At 38.9% G+C, this 13,484-nt stretch overlaps 1 protein-coding gene and 1 pseudogene across 1 annotated transcript in view; both read left to right on the top strand.

Annotated features, from left to right (window-relative positions):
- Positions 1 to 5,038, top strand: part of CMTM6 (CKLF like MARVEL transmembrane domain containing 6) — a 52,079-nt gene extending 47,041 nt beyond the window's left edge. Inside the window, exon 4 of the mRNA XM_067753603.1 lies at positions 2,069 to 5,038. Within this exon, the coding sequence (XP_067609704.1) occupies positions 2,069 to 2,200 (132 nt within the window). The 3' untranslated portion in view covers positions 2,201 to 5,038. The remainder of the gene's footprint in view (positions 1 to 2,068) is intronic.
- A 137-nt stretch (positions 5,039 to 5,175) lies between these two features.
- Positions 5,176 to 12,548, top strand: LOC137232200 (ATP synthase subunit a-like; annotated as a pseudogene).
- Positions 12,549 to 13,484: the final 936 nt, after the last annotated feature.

The raw sequence follows: 13,484 nt of genomic DNA, 5'->3' as shown, positions 1-13,484 counted from the left end.
CTGTGCATATACTGTATTACACACCTTCAGAGGGCCTGGGCAGCACCTTGTAATCCAACATATTAATTTTTCTGAAGCATCTGAATATTCACAGTTAAAGAGATAGATAAAGACTGTAAAGAGTTTTACCTTGTGTCAATTTTCAGCCAAGTAAATCATGAAACTTCGAGTTTTTGTTGCTTTTTGGACTTCAGAATTGCAAATCAAGGATCATGGACTTAATTGGTGCCAGTGCTGTGAACATGAACAACTAACAACTGGTTAACAAGTCCTCTTACTAGTCAGCTGATTTCCAATTAATGCTTTGTTCATAAGAAAATTGAAGTTGTAATTAATTGAACTGTCGGCTAATAGATCATTAAAACTGCTTTTTATGATAGAACAACTCAAAAGGAGTTCAGAGAATTAGATGGCTATAACGTATCTACCTATTTATGTGAACACGATTTCTTAGTACTTACATGTATAAAAACAAAACAATAAAATTAATGCCGAACCTTGATGCATTCTAGCAATAAGTAATATTTAGTCATGGATACATGAACCAGTTGAAGAGAAAAAAAGCCTTATGCTTAATTTGTTTGTAATCATATTTTTGTTGCAGAAGAGTATGATAGGGTGAATCAGTAAAATACTTTCTAGTATAAAAATGTATTGCTGTAAAATCCTGTGGAGGATTTTAGTTGAGGAAATGTTGAGTTCGTGGGGGGAAAGAAAGCATGTCCTAAAATTACCAGCTATTAAAAAAAAGCTTATTTATGTGTTTTAATTAGGTGGTATGTCAGAATGTTACAGTATTCAGATTTCATTAGATATATTTAAGAGTGACTGGTGGTTTAAAAGCTCAGTATTTATAATCTGCTGGAAATTAACCTTTTGCAACTATTTAAATTATGAAAGTTATACAGACTGAAATGGGTGAGGGAGTCCATTTTTTAAAAAATTGTGATGTGAGCAGAAGAGGTAGAAGATCATTTGGGTTATATGCATAGAGGGTCCTGTACGGACCAGAGCTTTCTAAGGTGGTCAGAGATGTCTTCGTAGACAAGATGACATCTGATCTGCCTTTAAAGTGTCAAATAAATTTGCCAGTCAAATAAGGGGACAGATGCCATCAAGCCAAAATACAGACTCCAGAGTGGAGAAGGGACTTGGGTTTCGAGGGGTGGAATTGATAATTACATTTTGGTTGGATGTGTTGGGGACATCCAGGTGAATTAATGAATAGGGAGCTCCGTTAGCTTTACAGTGAAATGAGGCAGAATGGAGGGATGGGGTGTGAAGGGCAAGAGACTGCAGCAAATGACAACAAAATGTTAAACTTCATGGAGCTGGAGCCTTAGAATTGGGACTTTAGCCGTAACCTACATCGATTTTCTCTTTTTACAGAGCACTTCTTTGGCCCCCTTCCTTAAGGGTTTTTCTAGTGAAGAAGCTAAATTTGCACCATGGGCTTCTGTCTCTTGACAGAATTCTCAGAATGTTTGATTAGATGTTAGAAGAGTATAATGAGGAAGTGATTTAAGGAAGAGGTAGTAGGTAGTGGCGTCATGTTGCTGTGTCATTACAGTGTGACAGTGAGCTGGAAAATATTTTTTAGGTAATTGAACCATTTAACCTAAAAGTATCTTCAAAATAGAATTTCTGTTTTGATACAAATAACCTTTTCCATTTTTACGTAGGCGTGGCTGCCTGCTCTTCTCATCTGTCAGTCTAAACCATTGCTAACAATCCAGTGTTTTGTATCATGTTATAGGATTTTGTTTTTCATCTATTAACCTTAGCTTCATAGATTGGCACCTCACACATACACACACACACACACACAAGACAGGACATTAATATATTGTGACCTTGACTAATGGCCATTATTCTGGAATTCTTTTTTTGTAACTTCTTTCCATTTTTTGATCTTAAAAGATTTTTAACCACTGATGTTAAGAATGATGTGTATAAGATAAATTGATGAATTGTCTTGCTTGTATAAAACACGATCAGAGCCAAGTAGGAAATGTGAGAGTATATTGCAGCATTCCTCATATAATCTTTGCCCCTTTTCCCTCCTCAGGTGTTTGGATTTCTAGCAAGTTTTGTGTTCCTGTCTGACTTTTTCCTTATGGTCTATGAAAAACGTAAGGAGCCCCAGCCAAGAAAACCTGAGGCTACTGTTAATGAACCACTTAATGCTCAGGGACTCTAGGGAACAGGTGTTACGTCGCCACTGCGTGGTGCCTGAGCCCTGGCAGAAGCTCTTGTAGAGTCTGTCATTATTAAACCACTTCTTTTGGAGCACAAGGCAGAAAGGCAGTTTGATCAGTATTGATTGGACTGTGTGTCAGTCACCACAAATTGGGCCAGAGGGCTTTTTGTTTTAAAAAATATATGTATATTTTTTGGTAACAGTTGAAACTTCTGTCAGATGAAGTTTTGTTTTGTTTGGAGGTGAGGGCAATTGTTTGTTTAAATCACATAGCTCAACTGATGATAAATTATTCTGTCATTGTTACCAGGCTTAGCTTTCAAATTACGCTTTATAGCTGTATAAACAGCATGATTAAGTTTATCCATTTAGAAATGGTTTCATTTTTAAATTAACTTGCTTAACTATAACTTTGCTTTTTGATGACTTGATAAAATTTAATGTATATTTAAGAGATCAATATTTTAAATGTTGGTCTAGGTTTTTTTCCTTAAAATGTAAAACCCAGTCTTTACTGTATCTCACGCAGACTTAAAATTATACTGTAACATTTTAGGATAATAATAATTGACTCTTTCTGAGACCTTTTATAGGCTAATAGAAAATGTATGGGAGATGTTGATATTTTACATGTTACAAAAGCAATAGCATCAGTAACCCCATGTTCATACTGTACTTTGCTTGTCAATATCTTGTAAAAAAAAAAAAAGATCTTTATATAGAAAGATAGAAAAATGGAAGAAACTGCTATCATGACTAAGGACCAAAGAAAGATAAGATACACTTTTGCACAATGCAGTGAAAGTAGTTATAAAAGTAGGCCTCAACCACTTCCAGATGCCTGAAGAGATGAGTTCATACTAGAAGACAGAAGATGGTTTGCTCCCTTTTGCCATATGATTATTTCTACTGAAGTTAATACAGCTCTGCAGGTTCTGTTCAGTGTTTTCTTTGGAGCCAATCTTCTTTTAAAACCCCAATCTTTGATTTTTGATTTGAGAGCCTCCCTCTTCTGTCTCCTTATAAGAATGGTCCATGTACTACTTCATCAGGCATAGCTGGGCCTCTGGCTCTGGCTTCCTTGATGGCAGATTCTCCGGAATCTTGGGCCCTTTTAATTGCATAGAGTATAGAGCAGGATCTTTAGGGTTCTTGTTCCCACATAGGCATTGCTCTGGTTTCTCTTCAAAGGAGACCTTTTCTTTTTTTTTTTTTTTTTTGCGGTACGCGGGCCTCTCACTGTCGTGGCCTCTCCCGCTGCAGAGCACAGGCTCCGGACGCGCAGGCTCAGCAGCCATGGCTCACGGGTCCAGCCACTCCATGGCATGTGGGATCCTCCCAGACCGGGGCACGAACCCGTGTCCCCTGCACCGGCAGGCGGACTCTCAACCACTGTGCCACCAGGGAAGCCCAGGAGACCTTCTTAAGAAAGTGAATATCCAGAGATTCCTGCCCAGTTTAATACTGCTGATGGTGTAAGGGAGTAGTCAAACCATTCTCAGAAGACACTTCATACCCAGTTCTGATAATTTGGAAGAACTGTCTGTTGCTGGCAGTCTGTCTTAGAGCCAGCCAGCCAGGGCACTTTGAGCAAGACCTTTCTTAAAGTGGGTCCTTTTTTTTTTTTTTTTTAAACGGGACCTTTCTGACCAAGTGGTTCACAGACTAGACCTTTTCTGTCCTCCTGGTAGATTTTTTTGACTCAAGACTGTAGGGCTCAGGCAATGAGCCCATGCATCAGATCCTTCAGTACTTTGGTGAAAGTCTTCTGGGCTAGTCGGTTTTCTGTCTGAAAGAGTGGAATCATGTTTCCAGTGAGGTAGTTTAATGACCTCATCCTTTTTAAATTTCTCATCTGCCAATTGTGTGTTGTAGATGGTTTTCAGACGCAGATGGCCGGACACAGCTTCTGCTCTTACTGACTTAGAACCTTATCCATTTGTATCAGAGCTTGGATGCTAGTGCTAGTGGTGATGTCACCACTACCTGCTTGGGAGATAATGAAACCAATCTTGGATGCTGATTTTACTAGGTGTGCTGTCTGAGAGAGGAGAAATAGCCTGGGTCTTGGGTTCAAAGATAAGCAGCTTATGATAGGCAGGTTCTCAAATTTCACATCCAGCTATACCGTTGTCCTTTTAAGTATCATCTGCACCCAGCTAGGATTCAGAGCAGACCATCTGGGCTACCTCAGGGTCCCCAGTCATGCACTGGGCTCAGTTGAGTTTGATGGAATGTCCTCTGCTGGCCTCACATCCACAGCATGTTGGCGTGGAACTTTCAAGCTCTGCTTGTTCTGAGGTTTCACTTCCATTTGTTTCATTGGCGCAGAATGGACCTCTTAGCTGGCCACCAAAAGGTAATATCTTCACTGGTATTTTGGGTCACTCTAGAACCTTTCTTCACATTGTTTTTTACAGGACCCATGACTGATTAGCCTACGTCTTCTATTGTAGAAGGAGTTAGGAGTAAAAAGGTCTTTGTGGTAAATAAAAATTTCAAGGTGAACTTGAAACCAAAGATACTGTTACTTACAGAAAAGGGCACACTCAGTAAATTCAAATGTAAAATAATTTTTTATTAACATTTATGGTAAATTTATATTTACACAAATAGACTGTTTAGAAAGAATGGTTCTTAAAAATGATAAGGGAAATGCACATACAGTACAAAAATTTTATAATTGCTATAATTCTGTTTGGGGACTGGGAAATGTATTTTTTACATTGTTTATAGCCAATCATTTTTGTATTTAATAATTTTAAATCCTGAGTCTTTTATATCTCTCTGTGTCAAATTTTGTAGTCTTCTTTTTAAATAAACCCACTTTATTGTTCACACCTTTGCAGTTGTTTAATTATTATAAAAACATGGTGTTTAAATGAAAGCTTTCTCCAGGGTTCTAGGAGTTGGCTCTACAACCTTGGTAAGAATACTGGACTTTGGATCTGCTTGGGCGTGGGGCATGGGTAGAAAAGAAACACGTCCAACTCCTACCCATGGACTGTCCCTCTTCTTGGAAAGTTGGAATACACATTGAAACAACGTTTTTAGGGAGCCCTGTGTGAAGAGTTACAAAGAAATGGGCTTACCTGGTGGCGCCACGTGGTTGAGAGTCCACCTGCCGATGCAGGGGACACGGGTTCGTGCCCCGGTCTGGGAAGATCCCACATGCCGCGGAGCGGCTGGGCCCGTGAGCCATGGCCGCTGAGCCTGTGCGTCTGGAGCCTGTGCTCCGCAACGGGAGAGGCCACAACAGTGAGAGGCCCAAGTACCGCAAAAAAAAAAAAAAAAAAAAAGAGTTACAAAGGAATGTTATGGACTAAATATGGCTTTAAATACTCCCAAAGAAGCAAATTTGGACTCGATCACATTTCTCAGTGTGGCCAACAATCCTAAAAACAAAATAGGTACATTCTCTCTCAAGCTGTTCAATGATTGGGAAAGTGTGAAGCAAAACTGAGGTGGTGGTTCTGGTAAAGCTACAACTATTTGTGTAGTTTGCAAAATTCCTGCCTCCAGACATACAGAATAACAAGGTCTTTATAGTCGTCAAGAACTCACTGGAATTTGTACATTCTTCAGTTTTGTGTTTCGTTTTGATAAAGAGTGTGATTTTATCAATGTGCAGTCAACTGCAAGGAGCAGAAACCTAATTAAATAAGTGGGTCTTAAACAGTAAGGAAAATTTATTTCACAAGAAGTCTGGGTAGGGCAGTTCCACAACTGGTAAATTCAGTGGCTCACCAGGGACCCAGGCTCTTGCCATGTTTTTCTGCCCATCCACCTTTTTTTTTTTTTTTAATTTATTATTTATTTTGGCCATGCTGGGTCATAGTTGTGGCATGCATGTGGGATCTAGTTCCCCGACTGGGGATCAAACCCAGGCCCCCTGCATTGGCAGCACGGAGTCTTTCCCCTGGGCCACCAGGGAGGTCCTTGCCCATCCACCTTCTGCTGTGAGAGTTTTTGTCTTCTGGATTGACCCTTTATGGTTTCGCAAGATGGTGGCAACATCTCCAGGCATCATCTGCTTGTACAACAATGTCCAAAGGCCAGAAGAGGTTGTTGATTCTTCCATGTCCTTTCAAGGTGTTCCTTTTTCACAGAAGCCCCTTGGTGGACTTCACCTACTTATCTTACTAGGAGATATTAAATGCCTGTTTCCAAATCAATTTTTAACATGGAGACTAGAATTTCTGTGATTGGCTTAAAGTAATCAAGATTCCTCCCCTTAGGTTGTGAATATCCTTTGAAGCCTATAGCCTTCTGATACCTGAACAAAATTGGTTCTGTTAGCAAGAGAAAGCGTCATGGGTTAGGGATCAACAGTGTCTGTCATAAGCATGTAAAGGATTGTGACCTAGCTAGGAGAAATAAAATCTCCAGTTTTAAGAAATTCCTACAACATTGTAAGTCAACTGTACTTCAATTAAAATTAAAAGCAAAAAATTTCTGTAGGCCTGACTACCCCAAAACAATTTAAAATAGAAAAACTTGTTTTATTTCTTACACTAAATTATAATTCTACAAATAACGTCTACCATAGAAAATTGGTTTAACGAAAGTGGGAAGTATTGTTCTTTCCCTGATATCTTTGCATTTAGCTACTTTAAAAATTTTTGAAATATGTCAAGCACTGGAAGTACAGAGGATAATGCTTGTTGTAGATACCACCCAGCTTTAGTGGATCATAACATTTTGCTGTATTTGCTTTAAGCGCCCTTGTTTAAAGAGAAAATGAAGTTATACTTTTAAAGTACCACCACCTCTAATCTTATTCTCTTTCCTTTTCCAAAGGTAAACACTGTCTTGAATTTGGTGGATATCTTTCCTGTTTTTCTTGTCTGACATGTATATAGATGTATCCATAAACAATGTACAGCGTGGTATAGTTTGCTTTTTTTAGTCAGTAGTATTTTTTAAATTTTATTTATTATTTTTGGCTGCATTGGGTCTTTGTTACTGTGCACAGGCTTTCTCTAGTTGCGGTGAGCAGGGGCTACTCTTCGTTGTGGTGTGCAGGCTTCTCATTGCGGTGACTTCTCATTGCAGAGCACGGGCTCGAGGCACTCAGGTTTCAGTCAGTAGTTGTGGCACGCAGGCTCAGCAGTTGTGGCTCGTGGGCTCTAGAGCACAGGCTCAGTAGTTGTGGTGCACGGCCTTAGTTGCTCTGCGGCATGTGGAATCTTCCCGGACCAGGGCTCAAACCCATGTCCCCTGCATTGCCACGCAGATTCTTAACCACTGCAGCACCAGGGAAGTCCCCCCAAATTTTTTGACATTATAAAGTACCATAAGGTAATGATGAAAGAAATATTAAAAGTAATAAAAAGCAAAGTTTATCCCTTTTACCTTTTGCATAGTGATTTAACTAGTAAATATTTAACAAAGAGAATTTAAGTTAAATATCCCAAAGGCAGACGAGCTACTTACGAACAGTTTACCAGAATAAACTCACCTATGTGGCAAAACAGTGAGAAGATTTATAAGTAGAGGTGATAAGCCTAATGAGCCTGGTGATAGCTGGTTGTCCAGAAACTTAGTTCAACTTTAAAAATTACCAAAAAAACTATAAATTTTAATGTATTTCTAAATGTTCATCTAAAAAGGTACAGCTTTTTAGAAACAGGATACAACCTTATCTAGAGAGTAAATATAAACAATACCATAGTTGGCTTAAAAGCAGCCACCAATTAAGAAGGCATTCAAGCTCAACAATATAATTATCTTCTCTCTTTTTTTTTTGTTTTGTTTTTTGGCCACACCATGTGGCTTGCAGGATCTTAGTTCCCCGACCAGGGACTGAACCCGTGCCCCCTTGCAGTGGAAGTGCAGAGTCCTAACCACTGGACTGCCATGGAATTACCAACAAAATAATTATCTTAATACCAACAACAAATTAACTCCTAGTTTAATACTGGACTTATTAATAGAAGCAGTAATGTTAATGAGTAACAAGAAATATTTCTCCTTGCATAAGCTTACATCAGTGACCAATGCTATACTGATAATTAACAGTAAATAAACAAAACCAACGATAAACTATTTATCAAATACACCGTTAACCTTTATACAGTTATGCACCTAAGGAAGATTTTAAAAAAGTAAAAGGAACTCTGCAAACACAAACCCCACCTATTTACCAAAAACATCACCTCTAGCATAAGAAGTATTAGAGGCACTGCCTGCCCAGTGACATCTGTTAAACGACCGAGGTATCCTGACCATGCAAAGGTAACATCACCATTTGTTCTCTAAATGAGGACCTGTATGAATGACCACACGAGGGTTTTATTGTCACTTACTTTCGATCAGTGAAATTGACCTTCCCGTGAAGAGGTGGCAATGACAAAATAAGATGAGACGACCCTATGGAGCTTTAATTAATTAACCCAAAATATAAACGATTAAGGGACAACAAAAATTTCATGTGGGTTAACAATTTTGGTCCGGGTGACCTCAGAGAACAAAACAACCTCCGAGTGATTAAAATATAGACCTGCTAGTCAAAATAATTTATCATTTATTGATCCAAAAAAATTGATCAATAGAACAAGTAACCCTTGGGCTAACAGCACAACCCTATTCTAGGGTTCATATCAACAACAGGGTTTACAACCTCGATGTTGCATCAGGACACCCCAATTGTGTAACCGCTATTAAAGATTTGTTTGTTCAACGATTAAAATCCTATTTGATCCCAGTTCAGACAGGAGTCATCCAGGTCGGTTTCTATCTACTCTATATTTTTCCCAGTTTGAAAGGGCAAGAGAAATAAAGCCTACTTTATAAAAATGCCTTAAAATAATTAATGATATAGGGACTTCCCTGGTGGTCCAGTGGTTAACACTGTGCTTCCAATGCAGGGGGCGTGGGTTTGATCCCTGGTTAGGGAACTAAGATCCCACATGCCGTGTGGCACAGCCCAAAAAAAAAAAAAAAAAAAAAAAAATTAATGATATAATAATTCCTAATTACTCAAGAAAAGGGTTTGTTAGGGTGACAGAGCCCGGTAACTTCATAAAACTTAAACCTTTATAATCAGAGGTTCCACTTCTCTCCCTAACACAATGTTTATAATTAATATCTTAATACTCATTGCAATTCTTCTAGCCGTAGCATTCCTTACATTAATTGAACAAAAAGTACTAGGTTATATACAACTTTGAAAAGGACCAAACATCATTGGACCATATGGCCGATTACAACCTATTGTGGACGTGGTCAAATTATTCATTAAAGAACCACTATGGGTCACACTGGTTAGAATGGCTATCAAAAAGACAAGTGATAACAAGAGTTGGTAAAGATGTGGAGAAAAGGGAATCCTTGTGCACTGTTGATGGGAATGTGAACTGGTACAACCATTATGGAAAATAGTATGGAGTTTCCTCAAAAAATTAAAAGTAGAACTAATATATAATATTATCCAACAATTCCATTTCTGAGTATAACTCCAAAGGAAATGAAACCACTGTCTTGAAGAGATATCTGCAACTCATGTTCATTGCAGCATTATTCACAATAGAAAGATATGGAAACAACCTAAGTATCCATTAAAAGACAAATGGATAAAGAAAATGTGGAATATTTATTTATATAATTCAACCATAAAAAGAAGGAGATCCTGCCTTTTGTGACAGCATGGACCATGAGGGCATTGTGCTAAGTGAAATAAGTCTGGCACAGAGAAATACCGTATGTTCCCACTAAGCCCGTGCGCCACAACTACTGAGCCTGCGCTCTAGAGCCTGCGAGCCACAACTACTGAGCCTGCGTGCCAGAACTACTGAAGCCCATGTGCCTAGAACCCACGCTCTGCAACAAGAGAAGCCACCGCAGTGAGAAGCCCGCGCACCACAGCGAAGAGTAGGCCCCACTTGCCACAACCAGAGAAAAGCCCACGCACAGCAACGAAGACCCAGTGCAGCCAAAAATTAAAAAAAAAAAAGAAAATGGGAGTTTAAATCTCCCCTTAATGATATGCCACAACCAGAGACATAAACAAGATTCATTACTATTTCATCAATCATTCTAGCCCTACTTATTATAGTCCAATGAAAAATTTCAAACTATGTTTATCACTTAAACCCAGAATTAAAACTCAAATGCAAAAACAATCCACCCTTTGAGAAACAAAATGAATGAAAATTTATTGGCCTCTTTCATTACCCCAACAATAACAGGACTTCCTATTGCTATCTTCATTGCTCTAGTCCCAAGCATTGTATTCCCCACTCCTAGCCCACGAAGCCACAACCGTATCATTTTTACTCAACAGTGACGAGTCCAATGCACATCAAAACAAATAATGGCCATTCATAATCACAGAGGACAAACCTGAATACGAATACTTCAATCACTCATTCTATTTACTGGGTCAACAAATTTACTAAGACCCCTACCACCTTCATTTATACCCACCACACAACTCTCAATGTATTCAGGTCTAGCAATCCCTCTATGAGCAGGAACTGTAATGACTGGTTTTTCCCACAAAACAAAAGCATCCTTGGCCTATTTTCTACCACAAGGACCCCAGTGTCTCTTATCCCTGTGCTAGTCATCACTGAAACTATGAGACTATTTAGTCAACCAATAGCCTTAGCCATTCGATTAACAGCCAGTATTAGAGCAGGTCACTGATTAATTCATTGAATCGGAGGGGCAACTCTAGCACTACTACATATTAGTAGTACCCACCACAGCCCTTATGACAGCCATTATTTTTTTTTTTTAATATTTGGCTGCATCGGGTCTTACTTGCGGCATGCAGGCTCTAGAGCTCGCAGGTTTAGTCGCCCCTCGGCATGTCAGATCTTAGTTCCCCGACCAGGGATCAAACCTGCGTCCCCTGAATTGAAAGGAGGATTCTTAACCACTGGACCACCAGGGAAGTCCTGACAGTCATTATTCTTATCCTACTCACAATCTTCGAATTCGCTGTCCCCCTAATTCACACTTAAACATTCACCCTACTAGTAAGTCTCTACGTATATGACAACACACAAAGACCCACGAAACCCCTGCATGTCAGAGTAAATCCTAGTCCCTGACCCCTTACAGGAGCTCTTCCAGCCCTCCTAATAACATCTGGCCTTGTCATAGGATTTCAGTTTAATTCAGTACTATTATTAGCACCAGGCTTACTAATACTCAATATAACAGTGATGACAAGACATCGTCCAAGAAAGCACCTTCCAAGGCCATCCTGTACCAATTGTTCCAGAAGGACTTCAATATGAACGCATTCTTTTCATGATTTCAGAAGCCCTCTTTCTTACCAGCTTTTTCTGAGCCTTCCATCACTCGAGCCTCACCCCACCCCTGAACTAGGCGGATGCTGACCATCCCAGGCATCTGCCCTCTAAACCCACTAGAAGGAGCACTCCTCAACACCTCAGTCCTATTAGCCTCCGGGGTACCCATCACCTGAGCCTGCCACAACCTCATAGAAGGAAACCAAACACATACGCTCCAAGCCCTTTCTATGACAATTGCGTTGCGTGTTTACTTCACACTTCTACAAGCCTCAGAATAGTACGAAACGTCTTTTACAATTTAGATGGGGTATATGGATCAACTTTCTTCATGGCTACAGGATTCCACGGCCGACATGGAATGATTGATTCTACTTTCCTAATCGTCTGCTTCTTACACCAATTAAAATTTCACTTTACATCCAGTCACCACTTGGACTTTGCAGCCTGATATTGACATTTTGTAGACATAGTATGACTATTCCTTTACATATCTATTTATTGATGAGGATCTTCTTCTTTAGTATTAAATCGTTAATTGACTTTCAATCAATTACTGTTGGTATAATCTGAAAAATAATAAATCTTATACTGATATTAATCACAAATAGAGTACTATCCTCACTGCTTGTATGTATCACATTCTGACTCCTTCCATTAAATATTTAGAAAAAACAAGTCTCTACGAGCGTGGATTTGACCCCATATGGTCGGCACGCTTACCCTGTTCCAGAAAGGTTTTCTTAGTGGCTCTGACATTTCTTCTCTTCGACTTAGAGATTGCTCTCCTTTTACCTTTACTCTGAGCATCTAAACAACCTAAAAAACAATGCTCATTATAGCTCTGTTTCTAACCTTACTACTAGCAACAAGGCTGGCCTATGAATGAACCCAAAAAGCACTAGAATGAACTGAAAATGATCATTAGTTTAAGCTACAATAAAGGACTTAAACTCATTAGATTATGATTAAGTTCATAATTATCAAGTGCCTTTAATATATATATTATTATAGCATGTTCAGTATCTCTTGTAGGATTACTAATGTAGCAATATTACCTAATATCCTCACTAGATACTATGCCAAGAAGGAATATATTATCACTATTCATTATAGCAACCTAATAATTATTTGCACCCCTAATAATTCTAAACACATTTCACTCTAGCAGAATACCCATTGTGCTACTAGTATTTGCAGCTTACAAAGCTGCACTTGGACTATCCCTATTAGTAATAGTATCACACATACATGGCACCGACGAGGTACAAAATCTTAACGTTTTCCAATGTCAAAAATCATTATCCTTACAATTATATTAATACCACTAACAGGATTATCAAAGAATAATAGAATAGGAAGTAACCCTATAGCCCACAGCTTTCTGATTAGTTGAATAAGCCTACTCAGCCAATTTAATGATTATAGCCTCAACTCTTCACTAGTTTTTTTCTCTGACTCCCTATCAGCACCACCATTAGCTTTACCAACACAACTTTTGCCACTCATACTTCTAGCCAGCCAATTCCAGCTGTCCAAAGAATCCCTAACCCAGAAAAAACTGTACATCACCATACTAGTAAAATGACAAATATTTCTAATCTTAACATTGACTACCATATATGGAAACACAAAAGACCCTGAATAGCCAAAGCAATCTTGAGAAAGAAAAACAGAGCTAGAGGAATAAGGCTGCCCAACTTCAGACTATACTACAAAGCTACAGTAATCAAGAGAGTATGGTACTGGCACAAAAACAGAAACATAGATCAATGGAACAGGATAGAAAGCCCAGAGATAAACCCACACACCTATGGTCACCCAATCTATGACAAAGGTGACAAGAATATACAATGGAGAAAAGACAGCCTCTTCAATAAGTGGTGCTGGGAAAACTGGACAGCTACATGTAAAAGAATGAAATTAGAACACTCTCTAACACCATACACAGAAATAAACTCAAAATGGATTAACAACCTAAATATAAGACCAGACACTATAATACTCTTAGAGGAAAACAT

This window comes from Pseudorca crassidens, chromosome 10, assembly GCF_039906515.1.
Source record: "Pseudorca crassidens isolate mPseCra1 chromosome 10, mPseCra1.hap1, whole genome shotgun sequence".
Classification (NCBI taxonomy): Eukaryota; Metazoa; Chordata; class Mammalia; order Artiodactyla; family Delphinidae; genus Pseudorca; species Pseudorca crassidens.
This window is presented reverse-complemented; position numbering and strand designations above follow the sequence as displayed.